Source organism: Amblyraja radiata, chromosome 4, assembly GCF_010909765.2.
Source record: "Amblyraja radiata isolate CabotCenter1 chromosome 4, sAmbRad1.1.pri, whole genome shotgun sequence".
In the NCBI taxonomy this organism is placed as follows: Eukaryota; Metazoa; Chordata; class Chondrichthyes; order Rajiformes; family Rajidae; genus Amblyraja; species Amblyraja radiata.
In genome coordinates, this window is record NC_045959.1 from 101,468,531 (window position 1) to 101,485,180 (window position 16,650).

General features: G+C 46.6%; 1 protein-coding gene across 1 annotated transcript in view; it reads right to left on the reverse strand.

Annotated features, from left to right (window-relative positions):
- The window catches only part of LOC116972420 (neural-cadherin-like), a 145,781-nt gene that overhangs the window by 78,869 nt on the left and 50,262 nt on the right, over positions 1-16,650 (reverse strand). The window contains exons 7-8 of the mRNA XM_033020081.1: positions 15,834-16,006; positions 6,494-6,662 (exon numbers count right to left, since the gene is read on the reverse strand). Of these exons, the coding sequence (XP_032875972.1) occupies positions 6,494-6,662; positions 15,834-16,006 (342 nt within the window). The remainder of the gene's footprint in view (positions 1-6,493; positions 6,663-15,833; positions 16,007-16,650) is intronic.

Sequence of the window (16,650 nt, forward strand, 5' to 3'; positions counted from 1 at the left end):
AGCATCCAGAGAACCCACCTCCACTGCCCTCTGAGGCAGAGAATTCCACAGATTCACAACTCTCTGTGAGAAAAAGTGTTTCCTCGTCTCCGTTCTAAATGGCTTACTCCTTATTCTTAAACTGTGGCCCCTGGTTCTGGACTCCCCCAACATCGGGAACATGTTTCCTGCCTCTAGCGTGTCCAAGCCCTTAACAATCTTATGTGTTTCAATGAGATAACCTCTCATCCTTCTAAACTCCTTTTATATCTGAACCCGAATTATTTCAAATAGAGTCATAGTTATACTGAACATAAACAGGCTCTGAGGGCCAACTAAAGGTAATGGGGTCATACGGCACGGAAACAGGTCTTAGGCCCAATTTCGAGTCATGGTATCACACAGCAAGGAAACAGGCCCTTCGGCCTTATGGGGCTTTCTCACGGGGCGACTTGACGCAAGATGTAACCAGAGTGAAGTGGTCGTGGTCTAGCACGATATCACACGATATAACGGGGGGTAGATAAAGAGTTCCCACGGGTACTCGGCATTTCTGTTATTTGTGCGAGTGACTTGTCCGTCTCCCGAGATTCCCGTTAAATCTTGAATGAACATTGTGAACTGTGAAGTGTTGTTAAATCATACGTGGCACAAATGATGTCACTTTTTTTTTCACACACTATAAATATCCTCCCTTGGTTGAATTGGCTCATTTGGAGACATGCCTGTACTAAGTAGTTTCGAGTACAGGATGGTGGTGTTTTTCATTGACGCGCTGTATGCAGCAGCCCTCTATGTGAATCGAGGACGCTTGCATGAAGGCAGAAGGGTGAGATTAATTAAAAAGAGAATTAAGAGGAAGTCTCACTGGGTGAAGCCCATCTTTCAACGGAGACCTCTATTTGGACAATATGATAAACTGCTTAATGTGCTGTGCGAAGAGGATAAAAGTGCATTCACATACTTTGTCAGAATTTCACCCGAGCTCTTTAATGAGCTGAAGAATAATTTGGGACCTCTGCTGAAGAAGACTGACACTGTAATGAGAAAGGCACTGGAACCAGGGTTGCGCATAGCAATCACCCTCCGCTACTTGGCCTCAGGCGATTCTTATAAAAGTCTATCTTGCAACTTTCTTGTCGCCACCAACACCATCTGTGGTATTGTCTGAGAAACCTGTGAGGCGATCATCCAATTTTATGCAGCTGAAGTGATGGAATGCCCCAGTACACCAGATGCGTGGAAGAGAGTGGCGCTGGGGTTTGAAAACAGTTGGAACTTTGCTCACACATGTGGGGCTTTGGATGGCAAGCATGTGGCAATTCGTTGTCCACCCAGAGGTGGCTCAAATTATTTCAATTACAAGAAATTCCACTCAATTGTACTCTTGGCGGTGGTTGATCATAACTACAACTTCCTGTATGTGGATGTGGGCACACCTGGAAGTGTTGGTGATGGCCGGATTTGGAAAGAAACCTGGCTTGGAAAGAAAATGGAAGGTGGAACAGCAGGCATGCCTGATCCAGAACCTCTGTCAGGAGAAGACAGCCCGGACATCCCATATGCGATGGTTGCTGACGAAGCCTTTGCACTACGGCCCTGGATTATGAAGCCATATCCACAGAGGAATCTAACTAGGGAACAGAGGATCTTCAATTACAGGCTGTCAAGGGCTAGGAGGGTTGTAGAAAATTATTTTGGCATCTTGGCAAACAGATTTAGATGCTTGCTCAAGACAATGTGGAGACTATAGTATATGAAGCATGTGTTCTGCACAACCTGATCCGAATGAGGTGCAGCTGCAGGATCAGCAACAGCCATCCAGGACGGTGACCTAGTGGACAGTGACACAGGGGGAATAACACTAGGTACATGGAGAAGTGGTGCAACCGAGGCGGAAATGGTCCCACTGCAGCGTTTCAAAGGTAACACGGGCACATACAGTGGGAAAGAGCAAAGAGGCCATCTCTGCGCTTACTACAATTCACAATTGGGGAGTGTGCCGTGGCAGGACAGCTCTATTGATGGGTAGCCGACCACAGGAACACTACTGCATGTTAGCAGACATGCATAGAAAATAAGCTGATAATAATGTCCCGTTGTAATCCTGCTTACTTCTCTTTGTTTCACTTTAAAGTGTTGTCCTCTGAAAAGTGCTTCCTATAAGATGGTCGTCCGCAAAACCTGCCATTTAGCACATTGCATTGTCCCTTTTATTGCCTGAGTTTAGGCTTGTTGCGGAGGTTCATGAATAGAATCTGTTTAAAAAAATCTAGCGTGCCTCATTTGTTGATTTTCATGTTTGCGAAGCCCTTTTTTAGACAAATGTTGTTTGGTGTGATGCACCTTCTCTCAATATGTGCAAGAAGTCGTCTTTTTATATTGTCAAATAGGAATAAAGACTTTGTCTCACATTGACTGTGATGATTGTCTTCTTTTATTATCTACTGAGAGGTGAAACTTTCAAACGTTTAAATAGCTCAGCAATTGAGGGACCTGAACACTCAAAAATGAAAAAGAATGAAAATGCGATTATATCACCTCCCTTCAACTATTTTGTGTTTCAGCATGAGAGGGATTATAACATTAGAGACATTCATCTTGTAGTGATGTGTTAATGCAGAATTGCAGACATCAATCTCCCTGCTCCAAGGAGCCCACAGGCAGTGTTATCTGTGGCATCTCCTGTTGCCTCTCCACCTGTCTCTCTTGCTGCGTCTCCTCCTCATTCTCCTGCATGGCAAAAACCTTTCTGACATGCTTTACCCCCTTTCTTTGAGCTTTTCTGGGAGCCATCTCTGCAAGTGTTCCAGTGAAAAAGATTCTCCAACAATGACAATGAGGTGGGACGTCCTCGATGGACACATGTTCCATTGGCGATATTGAGACCACCTTTTTTACTCACCTTCTGTCCCCTCTGTCCAGCTTCCGGGTTCACCGTTCGCAGGAGTTCCCACGGTAAACGCAAGAGTTATTACGGATATCGCACTGGCCACTACGTCCATATAATGTTGCAATCTTCAACCACAAGTGTACAAGTCACTCTTGGAGAAATTCAAGCTTGCTTGAATTTTCTCCCGAGTCAACAAGTTACACGAGTACCTGCCGTTAGCGCCACGGTGGTCCACGGTCGTCCACGAATGCCGTACGGTTATCGTGCGAGGTTCCCACGATGTTCAACTCTGGTTACCTCTTGCGTCAAGTCGCCCCGTGAGAAAGCCCCATTACTTGCCCATGCCGACCAAGTTGCCCCATCTACGATAGTCCCACCTGTCTGGGTTTGGCCCACATCCCTCTAAACCTTTCCTATCCATGTAGCTGTCCAAAGGTGATAAATCCAGGATCCTTCTTTGAGAACTGACCGTTGACTTTGCATTTTATCGATAGGAAATCATTTGATGGGACAGTTCACTCAATCATCATCGTTGAAAACATTAGCGACACAGTGATGCTGGTTTCCAACGGGAACGGTGACGGACGCACCACACGTCTCTGTCCTCCAGTTCCTGCCGACTTCCGCCGCTGGAAGTACAGGATTTTGGTGTGTATGTGCTTTATCATCATTCCTTACAGTGCCGTGTACGACAGTGATCGCAACTTCTACTGAAGTGTGGATGGCCGTTGGCTCGTTAGGAGCTCATCCGCCCTTTGACAGGTCTTGTTTTTGGTCCTGCTGGGGGTCCACAGCCCCCTCCTCACCTGGCAAACCTGGTGGGGGAGACGGTTTAGTCGCCGGCTATATGACCACGGAGCAGGCAGCACGGTCAGGTCGGGGAACTCCCGCCGAACTGACCTGACAGAGAAGTTGTGATAATCAGAGGATGAAGCGTGAGATATATTCCCTTATTGTCACACATTAATTTTGAGCACCAACAGAGATAAAGACATGATATCCACTAAAAGAGTTGTAAAGGGCAATAGTCTCCTCATAAATTCACAAGTGATAGGAGCAGAGTTAGGCCAGTCGGCCCATCAAGTCTACTCCCGACATTCAATCATGGCTGATCTATCTTCCCGCTTAGCCCCATCCTCCTGCCTTCTCCCCGTAAACCCTGACACCCGCACTAATCAAGAATCTATCAATTTCCGCCTTAAAAATATATCCCATTGACTTGGCCTCCACGGCCATCTCAGGCAATGAATTCCACAGATTCACCACCCTCTGACTGAAGAAATTCCTCCTCATCTCCGTTCTAAAGAGACGTCCTCTTATTCTGAGGCTGTGGCCTCTGGTCCTAGTGGAAATATAGAGGTGCACGTTAGTTGTTTACACAAGGAAGAATTATTGCGTCATGGTTTCTGCCTTGAAGTGTGTCAACTGGCTGGAGACATGGATTCAGAACCATTGGTAAAGCATTTTCCACACTGTTGCCGCTGTGGAATGTACGATGGGAGACGGTGTTATGGAAACGCAAGGAACTACAGATGCTGAAATCTTGTGCGGAACACAAAGTGTTGGAGTTCCTCCCTATGTATAAGAAAGAACTGCAGATGCTGGAAAAATCGAAGGTAGACAAAAATGCTGGAGAAACTCAGCGGGTGAGGCAGCGTCTATGGAGCGAAGGAATAGGTGACGTTTCGGGTTGAGAACCGAGTTTCTCTGTGGGTCAGATGATGTTTGGATTGGCAACGTTTTGGGTTGGGCCCCTTCAGTCTTTATAGAGTCATAGAAGATGGAAACAGGCCCTTCGGCCCAAATTGCCCACATTGACAATCTACAATAGTCCCACTTGCTGGCGTTTGGCCCATATCCCTTTACTTTAGACTTTAGCGCAGAAACAGGCTCTTTGACCCACCATGCTGGCCTCTGGATGCTTTCAAGAGAGAGCAAGATAGGGCTCTTAAAAATAGCGGAGTCAAGGAAAATGGGAAGAAGGCAGGAACGGGGTACTGATTGGGGATGATCAGCCATGATCACATTGAATGGCGGTGCTGGCTCGAAGGGCCGAATGGCCTACTCCTGCACCTATTGTCTATTGTCTATGATCACTCTAACTGCGTAGGTGCTGCCACTTTCATGAAGTTATGGCCTTGGAACCCAAGATCCCTTTCTATATCAATGCGGTTGGCCATGTATATTTTCCCCTAACACCTGACCACCTATTGTCTATTGTCTATTGGCCTGCAATCACTTGCACGCTAACACTATCCTACACAATAGTTACAATTTACAATCTTACACTTGATTTACAATTTACAATCTTGCACAGAAACTGAGTTTGCACTTTCACCCCGTGACCGCGCGGGTTTTCTCCGGGTGCTCCGGTTTCCTCCCACATTCCAAAGACGTACAGGTTTGTAGGTTAGTTGGCTTGGCTTAAAAAGCTTGCAAATTATACCTAGTGTGCGGAGATGTCTGAGGTCCAGTAGCCTTATTTGTTTTTAAACATGAATGATTAAAAAAAGAGTATCACCGATCTTCTTTTGTTTCACAATAAATTGAGGTGAAGAATTTTTTTTGCATGGATTTTTAATTTCAGTTCAGTCTATTTGTTTTTTTATTGCAAAGTTACTGAATGAGTTCCTCGGCAAAGCCAGCAGCATAATCAAGGACGAGTCGCACCCTGGCCACTCCCTCTTCTCTCCTCTCCCATCAGGCAAGAGGCATAGAAGTGTGAAAACGCACACCTCCAGATTCAGGGTCAGTTTCTTCCCATCTGTTATCAGACAACTGAACCATCCTATCACCAACTAGAAAGCTGTCCTGACCTACCATCTACCTTATTTTAGACCTTCCGACTATCTTTAATCTAATCGGACATTACTGGACTATCTTGCAATAAACCTTATTCCTTTTATCCTGTATCTGTACTCTGTTGATGGCTTGAATGTAATGACATATTGTCTTTCCGCTGACTGGACAGCACGCAACAAAAAAGATTTTCACTGTACCTTGATACACGTGACCATAAATTAAACTAAAGGGCGGCACTGTGGAGCGACGGTAGGGTTGCTGCCTGACAGTACCAGGGACCTGGGTTCAATCACTGACTATAGGTGCTTGTCTGTACGGAGTTTGTACGTTCCTCCCCGTGACCTGCGTGGGTTTTCTCCGGGATCTCTGGTTTCCTTCCACACTCCAAAGACATAAAGGCTTGTAGGTTAATTGGCTTGGTATGAATGTAAATTGCCCCTAGTGTGTGTAGGATAGAGTTAGTGTGCGGGGTGATCACTGGTCGGCGCGGACTCGTTGGGCCGAAGGACTTGTTTACGTGCCCTCTAATAGCCTTGTCCCACAGTACGAGTTAATTCCAAGAGTTCTCCCAACATGTTGAAAAATCTTCACGAGTCTTCACGTGCTTACCTGCCGTTAGCGAGTCTTCCCGAGTACCTGCCGTTAGCGTTACGAGCCGCTAAGTGACGTCCCCGAGCTCCAACGTACCCGCTACGTTCACTCTCCGTGCTTACCACGAGTTTTTTTAAACTCGGGAGAGCTCTTGGAATGAACTCGCACCGTGGGACAGGGGTTTAAGACTAAAGACAAAAACTAAGCGAAACTAAACATTATACTCACCAGTGTCAGGATTAACTCGGAAACCTGGAGTAATTCCTTCTCGAATCATAAGTCCATATTTCACCTGTCCATTCACTCCAAGATCAGCGTCATGAGCCTTGACTTGAAGTACGAAGGTTCCAGCGGGCTGGTTCTCCAAGACACAAGCATCTTCACTGTACTTTAAACACTAATATAAAAAAAACAGAAAAATAAATGCCATCAAGATTCCTTCCTGTTAATTAAACTATCAGCGAAAACGTGAAGATGGGTCTCGAACCAAAACGCCACCCATTCATTCCCATTCTCCAGAGATGCTGCCTGACCTGCTGAGTTACTCCAGCTTTTTGTGTCTACCTTCGGTTTTAACCTGCATCTGCAGTTCCTTCCACCAACATGTACCTCATTGGGTGTTTTTAAAATGTAGATTGATAGATTGTTGATTAGTACGGGTGCCAATGGCTATGGGGAGGATGGGGGTGTGAGGGAGAGATAGATCAGCCGCGATTGAATGGCGGAGTAGACTTGATGGGCCGAATGGCCTAATTCTGTTCCTATGTCTTGTCAATTTATGAATTGTATCACTACTGTTTACCTGCATCTGTCGGTCCTCCAGGGATTCTGTTAAAATAGGAACTATAGGACTATGTGACTGGTGCAATTGACCAACATGATTGAATACACCTGGAGTATTGTGTGCAGTTTTGGTCCCCTAATTTGAGGGAGGACATTCTTGCTATTGAGGGAGTGCAGTGTAGGTTTACAAGGTTAATTCCCGGGATGGCGGGACTGTCATATGCTGAGTGAATGGAGCAGCTGGGCATGTATACTCTGGAGTTTAGAAGGATGAGAGAGGATCTTATTGAAACATATAAGATTATTAAGGGTTTGGACAGGCTAGAGGCAGGAAACATGTTCCCGATGTTGGGGGAGTCCAGAACCAGGGGCCACATTTTAAGAATAAGGGGTAAGCCATTTAGAACAGAGACGAGGAAACACTTTTTCTCACAGGGAGTTGTGAGTCTGTGGAATTCTCTGCCTCAGAGGGCGGTGGAGGCAGGTTCTCTGGATGCTTTCAAGAGAGAGCTAGATAGGGGTCTTAAAGATAGCGGAATCAAGGGATATGGGGAGAAGGCAGGAATGGGGTACTGATTGGGGATGATCAGCCATGATTACAGTGAATGGCGGTGCTGGCTCGAAGGGCCGAATGGCCTACTCCTGCATCTATTGTCTATTGTCTATTTAAAGAAAGGTATAATTAGACAATAGACAATAGGTACAGGAGTAGATAAAGAAAGGACATGACCCGAAACGTCACCTATCCATGTTCTCCAGAGATGCTGCCTGACCCGTTGAGTTACTCCAGCACTGTGTCTTTTCTTGGGTCATCTTAAAGAACTTAGTTTAGTTTAGTTTAGTTTAGTTTAGAGATACAACACGGAAACATGCCTTTCAGCCCACTGAGTCCTTGCCGACCAGCGATCCCTGCACATTAACCTACAAACCTTCGGAGTGTGGAAGGAAACCAAATATCTCAGAGAAAACCCACGCGGTCACGGGAAGAACGTACAAACTCTGTACAGACAGCACCCGTAGTCGGGATTGAACCCAGGCCTCCGGCGCTGCAAGCGCTGTAAGGCAGCAACTCTACCGCTGCGCCACCGTGCCGCTCTTATGGTTTTCTTAAATTGACTCAATTTAAATACGAGGACACGAGAGATGCTGGAATCTTCAGCAAATTACAAAGTGCTGGAGGAACTCAGCGGTTCAGGCAGTATGTGGAGGGAATGGACAGCAGACATTTTACTTCGGAGTCACGTGAGTGACTACGTGAAGAACCCCGCCAGGACGCATGCGTGTCATATCGCTACATGCATTGCGAAACAGTCAGGTGGGGTGGAATGACGTTCCCCCGCAGCGGCAGTATAAAAGCCGGAACCTGCAGGTAAGAGTTACTCTGCGGTCTTTTTGTGTTTTCCCATACTGATTACAGGTGGGGAACATGGACAAGTTGGAGAAAGCAACGAGGGCTGCGACAAAGCTGGTGGGGGAGGACCGCAGAGTAGCGGGCAGCCAGCAGCGGCCCGCGGCACTTGAATCACCTATAATGGGATCAGCTGTGCCCGATGTCGCCTCCGCACCGGCCAGATCCACTCCGCGGCCGGGCGGTAAGGCAAAACAAAAAACCAACAAAGTCGTGGACTCAGATGAGTCCGACTTTGAGCAGCCGCGAGCGGCCAGCGACCGTGAGCGCTGGAGCCGGATGGAGCGGTGTGTGGAGCACTTGCTCCAACGTGACAGGCTCCGGGAGATGGAGTCTAGTCACTGTGGGCTCTATGTAAAACCCACAGCAGCACCTCTTGTAGGGCTGCACAGTGCATCTCCCTCGTCAGAGGGGAGTACTGGGGGTCAGTTCTGGGCAGATCCTGAAGAGGGGTTTGCAGAAGAGAAATCAAGTGTGCAGGGGGTGCAGGAACGTGAAAATCTACTGGACATGGTGTCCAACTTCATACAGCCAGACCAGACTGGCCAAAACCTGGAGAAAAAACTAGCTGCCAGTATAGATTATATGTCCTTTAACCAGCTACAGGAACAGGCTGTGTTGGACACCACGGCAAGACACCTGGCACCGGGTAACTGTATATCCCTGAATGTTCCTGTTGTAAATAATTGCATATGGAAACATATCGGAGTAGGAGTTAGAGGCATGGATATCAAACTCCAAAAGGTATTAAAGCTCCAAACAGCGGGAATAACAGCTTTCACCCGCACAGTAGATGAGAAGGACATGTCGCAGGACCAACAGGATGCACTGGCACGGCGTTGCAACACACAATATGAAATAAACAGCATCAGGAAGAGTGCCATCCGACCTACTTTAAACCCAAAATTCGCGGGTCTGTGCAAACCTGGAAACGTAAAACCACCAATTCTACTATTTGGAGGTAACCTATCGAAGCAAGTCAAGGAGCTCGATGAAGAGGCAAAAACCCTGGGGCTCATAAAAGGGACTTCATCAAAAACCCACTACGGCCATAGACAGCACCCATACGCACCCACCAGTAGAACAAGACTGACTGGTGAAAGCTCGAAGGTCCGGTACACCGAACATGAGTCTTTTTTAGGCCATGGCCCAGGCCGGCCTTCTTGGAAGATACGCAAACCTCCAACATCAACCAAACCACAAACCCAGACACCGACGCCTCAACATCAACGAAGGATTTACAAAAAGAAGTAAACCTGCCACTGGTAACTATGGAGGTAGGTGGGTCTGGTTCCCTACAAATTGCAGGGAGCATGGAGGTTGGGGGGAGATTACACTCCTTTCTGGATGCATGGAGTATGTTAACTACCGACACTTATATTTTAAGCAGTATTAGATTAGATTAGATATAATTTATTGCCACACAGCCAGGCTGGTGGAAATTTGGGTTGTCTGTAGCGATACAATAATAAAGAACACACAACCACAATAAAAATGTAACACAAACATCCACCACAGCATTCATCACTGTGGTGGAAGGCACAAAATTTGGCCAGTCCTCCTCCATTTCCCCCCCGTGGTCAGGACCAGAGTCCAGAGTCAGTCCAGGATCGGCTCTTTTTCACCGGAGACCGCGGCTTTAGATTGTTGTAGGCCGCAGACTGGCGGTCAAGATTTAAAGTCCTCGCCGCAGCCAGAAGCACCGTAGACTGCAGGGCCGGCGGTCGAAGCTCCCCTCCAGGGGTGATGGTAAGTCCATGCCGGACCCGCGGTAGAAGTCGGCCGCGGGCCGGCAGTGATGGCTTCTTCTTCCCCCGGGTCCCCAACGTGAGATCCCGGGCTGTAGACGCCGCACTAGCTGGAGCTCTGCAGACCGCGGCTTCAGGCTGCGACTTCAGGCTGCCGGCTGCCTCGGGCCAGCGAAACGGAGCGCTCCCCTCCAGCGAGGGCTCACCCGCTCCACGCCGAGAGTCCACGTTGGGCCCGCCGCTGAAGCCCCGGGCGCGTCTCCGAGAAAGACCACGTCGATCCTTGATGTTAGGCCACGGGGGAGGCGACCTGGAAAAACTCGCCACTCCGTGGAGGAGGCGACCGAAGCGGTTCCCCCTTACCCCACCACACCACCCCCCACACAAAACACACGAAGAAACATTAAATACAGACTTTAAAACATACTAAAAAAATAAAAAAAAGTTGAAAAACTGACGAGCTGCATGACATGGCTGCTGCCAGAGCAGCGCCCCCTCCTCCGGTATATCCAGGGATATACCATAGAATTTATACACAAGTACAGCCCTCCAGTTCAGCATATACTGAACCGAATGTTCGTACTTTCCGGTAAAGAAAAATCAGAAGCGCATGCTGAACTGGAGCGGCTTTACGCAAAAGGGGTAATTGAAAAATCCCAACACGAACCGCTAGAATTCGTGTCCAATATCTTTACCAAAAACAAAAAAGATGGTGGTTGTCGCATCATCATAGATCTGACCAAAGTGAATACATTTGTACAATATATTCATTTTAAAATGGAAACCTTTGTTACTGCAAAACAATTGATTTCCAAAGGTTACTTCATGGCTAGCATCGATTTAAAAGATGCTTACTATTCAGTGCCTATACGAGGTGACCACAGATGTTGCTTAAAATTCAACTGGATGGGACAGCAGTGGCAGTATAGAGCGCTGCCAAATGGGTTAACATCAGCCCCCAGGCTGTTCACAAAAATTTTGAAACCTGCCCTAGCGTTTCTACGGAAACGAAAACAGATGGTCATGGCATATCTAGATGACATACTTATTGTGGGCAAAACTTTGGAATTGGCCAAACAAACTGTAACAGCCACAAAAAAGTTATTTGAAAAACTGGGATTTATTATCCATCCAGTTAAATCTAAATTAACGCCTTCCACTACTATGGATTATTTGGGGTTCACCATTGACTCAGTTCACATGTCGGTTACTTTGCCAAAGGGAAAGGCTATAGACTTAATAGAGGCTTGCAATAACCTCATTGACATCAGTAAACCGTCCATCAGATTGGTAGCAAAAGTAATTGGCAAAATGGTGGCTGCTTTTCCAGCCACACAATTCGGACCTTTACATTACCAAAATTTACAGAGAGCAAAAATACAAGCACTCAAAATTAATGCTGGTCATTTTGACAGACCAATGAAGCTACCAATCAAAGCTATAATGGAACTAAAATGGTGGATAGATAACATTCGGCTTTGTTTCAATCCAATCATTATCAGCAACCCTTCTATGGTGCTACAAACTGATGCCAGTGCACTTGGTTGGGGTGCCACCAATTCCATCTCCAGCTGTGGAGGTAGATGGACTGCTCAGGAGGCATCATTATTACTAACACTGGGCATAAACTACCTGGAAATGTTGGGTGCATTCTATGGCCTAAAGTCATATTGTACTGGGTCATATCACCAGCATGTTAGACTACAGATTGACAATACCACCGTGGTAGCATATATCAACCACATGGGTGGAAACAAATCGACATCATGTGCCAATCTGGCTAATACAATTTGGCAATGGTGTATCCAGAGAGATATTTGGATATCAGCTACTTACCTACCAGGTAAACTAAATTTAGTGGCAGACACCAGGTCACGAAAATTTAATGAAAACACCGAATGGATGTTGAATAAAAAAGTATTTGCTGATATTACAGCACGGTATGGAACACCAGATATCGATCTATTCGCATCCAGGCTTAATCACCAGTTATCAAACTATGTTTTGTGGGAACCAGACCCAGGGGCAGCGGCGACAGATGCATTTTCGCTGCATTGGGGGAAATTGTTTATTTATGCATTCCCTCCTTTCTGCCTCATCAGTCGGGTATTAAGGAAAATACAGCAAGACTCTGCGTCTGTTATTTTGGTAGTACCCGATTGGCCTACTCAACCATGGTTCCCAGTGATACTGAACATGGTATTAGAACCATGTATCACCATCCCGAATAGACCAGACTTATTGGTTCATCCCATAACAAGGGATAGCCACCCATGCCATAACTATTTGAATTTATTAATTTGTAGAGTCTAAAAATACCACTACTACATCTGGGACTGACGGACCGAACAGTGAACATGATTTCGGCGGCCCACAGACAGTCCACCAAAAAACAGTATCTGGTCTATATCAGGAAATGGGGGATGTATTGTCACAAAAACAGCATCACCTACAGAGAAATGAACATCCCGTCTGTTCTGGAATACCTGGCAGGCCTCCATTATGATGAGGGGCTCAGTTATAGTGCCATCAACTGCGCCAGAAGTGCCCTATCAACTTATCTATGGCAAGGAACAGAGCGTCACTCTGTTGGGAATCACCCACTGGTAACAAAACTTATGAGGGGAATTTTTAATACCAATCCCCCAAGAACCAGGTACTCTCAAATATGGGATGTGAGTATTGTCCTGAAGATGCTCAGGAATTGGTCTCCAGCAACAGCTCTGTCCCTACATAGACTGACATTAAAAAGTCATGCTAATGGCTTTGGTCACAGCACAAAGGGTACAGTCATTACATAAATTAAGACTGGACAACATGACTTCTTCATCTGGAAATATTACGTTTCATATTTATGAATTAGTTAAGCAGAACAGACAGGGATCAGCAGGCCTCAATATACAATTTAGGTCATACCCAACAGATGATCGTCTCTGTATAGTAAGACATTTGTTGTTATACATGGAGAACACGAAAATCATCAGAGGCAATGGGAAGGCACTTCTGGTCAGCCATAAGCAACCACACAAAAGAGTGACGGTCCAGACCATCTCAAGATGGCTGAAACAGGTTCTAATACAGGCTGGGGTGGGTACTAATATTTTTAAATCCCATTCCATCAGGGCTGCAGCTACATCGGCAGCTATGCAGTTGGATGTACCAATGGACCAAATCCTCAAGACAGCAGGATGGTCAGGGGAAAAAACATTTTATCATAAACCAGAAAAATATTTTATCATAAACCAGTCATTAAACCTGGAACGTTTGCAGAAACAATTTTAAGTTCTGTAATTTAATTTACCCCATAAATAGGGGCTATAATTTTGTGTTAATAAATTTCATGGATTTCAATGTCGGATTCATGTCTAAATTATGTTGACACAATTCCTCCTACAGTCATTAAGGCAGATGTGATGCATGGACTCGTTTCCACGGCATGAAATCACAGAGCTTTGAAATCTTCACGTAGTCACTCACGTGACTCCGAAGTAAAATAGTAAGATTAAACGAGAACTTACCAGTTCAAAGTTTGATCGTTATTTTATGAGGAGTACGTTGAGGGAATACGTGCCCTCCACTCCCACCCTTGATCATATACTTAACTGGTATCTCTTCTCTAATCTTACTATGTTCAGTTATCTGTGATTTCACACCGCTGCTTTGAAGAATGACACGCATGCGTCCTGGCGGGGTTCTTCACGTATTCCCTCAACGTACTCCTCATAAAATAACGATCAAACTTCGAACTGGTATTTTCTCGTTTAATCTTACTATTTCTTTGTAAAACATCTTTGTAATATTTTGGTCTCATTCCTTTGGGTGATGCATAAAGAGTTTTTGAAGACTGCTTGAGTCGTCTTTTCATGAGCGGGTATTTCCTCTTGGTTCAGCAGTGACTATGAGACTGTCACCCCACTTAAAGAGCATTCAATATAGGACCAAGCTGCAATTGAATATACCATCCTGCAAGCACTAGTGATGCATTTTCTTATACACTCTAACACATACACTTGGCTTATGAAATATGCTACCTTTGTATTCTTTTCTGAGCTCCTGTGTGACTTGAGAAAAAAAATACTGTGGTTGATGAAAATATAGAAACATATTTCAGAAGGTGGTGGGTGTATCGAAATGTATGGTATATGGGTATTCCTGATTAGTATGGGTGTCAGAGGTTATGGGGAGAAGGTAGGAGAATGGGGTTAGGAGGGAAAGATAAATCAGCCATGATTGATGGGCCGAATGGCCTAATTCTGCTCCTAGAACTTATGAACAGGTGCCAAAGCAGGTAGTTGAGGCAGGTTCTGTAACAAAACTTAAAGATACCAGGACAGGTGCGCAGATAGGTGAGGTTCAGGTGGATATGGACCAAACGCGGGCGCAAATGGGACGAGTTTAGATGGGGCATCTTGGTCGGCACGGACGAATTGGGCCGAAGGGCCTGTTTCCGTCCTGTACGACTGTAAAATACCGGAAATACTCAGCAGGTCAAAGTGTATCAGGTGGATGATCCAAGTTCTATCATCAGAATGTGGCCACTGATCCGTTGAGTATTTCATGCATTCGCCCGGACTCGAGGGTCTGAGCTACAGGGAGAAGTTGAGCAGGCTGGGACTCTATTCCTCGGAGTGCAGGAGGATGAGGGGTGATCTTATGGAGGTGTTCAAAGTCATGAGAAGAATAGATTGGGTTGGCGCACACAGAGTCTCTTGTCCAGAGGAGGGGAACGAAGAATAGCAAGGTCATTCTTGCTATTGAGGGAGTGCAGCGCAGGTTTACAAGGTTAAATCCCGGGATGGCGGGACTGTCATATGCTGAGAGAATGGAGCGGCTGGGCTTGTACACTCTGAAATTTAGAAGGATGAGGGGGAATCTTATTGAAACATATGAGATTATTAAGGGTTTGGACACACTAGAGGCAGGAAACATGTTCCCGATGTTGGGGGAGTCCAGAACCAGGGGACCACAGTTTAAGAACCATCTAAGCCATTTAGAACGGAGACGAGGAAACACTTTTCCACACAGAGAGTTGTGAGTCTATGGAATTCTCTGCCTCAGAGGGTGGTGGAGGCCGGTTCTCTGGAGTGTGTACGTTCTCCCCCCCCTGACTGCGTGGGTTTTCTCCGGATGCTCCGGATTCCTCCCACACTCCAAAGATGTACAGGTTTGTTGATTAACTGGTTTGGTAAAATTGTAAATTGCCCCTATTATGTGTGTAGGATGGTGTTAGCGTGCGGGGATCGCTGGTCGGCGCAGACTCGGTGAACCGGAGGGTCTGTTTCCGCGCTGCCTCAGATGGCGGTGGAGGCCAATCCTCTGGATACTTTCAAGAGTGAGCTAGATAGGGCTCTTAAAGATAGCGGAGTCAGGGGATATGGGGAGAAGGCAGGAACGGGGTACTGATTGGGGATGATCAGCCATGGTCACATTGAATGGCGGTGCTGGCTCGAAGGGCCGAATGGCCTACTCCTGCACCTATTGTCGATTGTCTATGATCACTCTAACTGCGTACGTGCTGCCACTTTCATGAAGTTATGGCCTTGGAACCCAAGATCCCTTTCTATATCAATGCGGTTGGCCGTATATATTTTCCCCTTACATCCGACCCCCCGGTGGGAGATGCAGGTACCTCTGTGAACAGGGGCTTGTTGTTGTTGACGTCGTTGATGCCCACGATGACCCGGGCGCTGCTGCTGAGGGAGCTGGGCCCTCCCGAGGCGTTGTCGTCCGTCGCCGTGATGTTCAGCACGTACTGCGGCCCCTGGAGTCTCGGCGGCGGGCTCCCCCGTAGTTTAATTATTCCTGCCGAGGGGTCAAAAAAATTTGTCACCGCGGGTCAACGTTCACTTTGGACCAGCTCCAAACCAGATACAGGGAAACATAGAAAACATAGACAATAGGTGCAGGAGGAGGCCATTCGGCCCTTCGAGCCAGCGCCGCCATTCATGGCGATCATGGCTGATCGTCCCCTATCAGTACCCCGTTCCTGGAGGCAGCAAACATGTTCCTGATGTTGGGGGAGTCCAGGACCAGGGGCCACAGTTTAAGAATAAGGGTTGTGAATCTGTGGAATTCTCTGCCTCAGAGGGCGGTGGAGGCCGGTTCTCTGGATGCTTTCAAGAGAGAGTTAGATAGATCTCTTAAAGATAGTGGAGTCAGGGGATATGGGGTGAAGGCAGGAACGGGGTACTGATAGTGGATGATCACAGTGATTGGCGGTACTGGCTCGAATGGCCTACTCCTGTGTCTATTGCCTAAACTAAACAAACTGATGTGGCATCTTATCAAATGCCTTATAGAAATACTTAATGCCCCTTTATTCACAGCACCTGTTTTCTGTTCAAACATCCTAGTTTGCAGGTGATGTGTGGTCGGATGCAAGCCTGGGCGATGTCATATTGAGGACAGGCTGTTGCCCATGCAGCATGTCCCCCCTCTCCACGTCT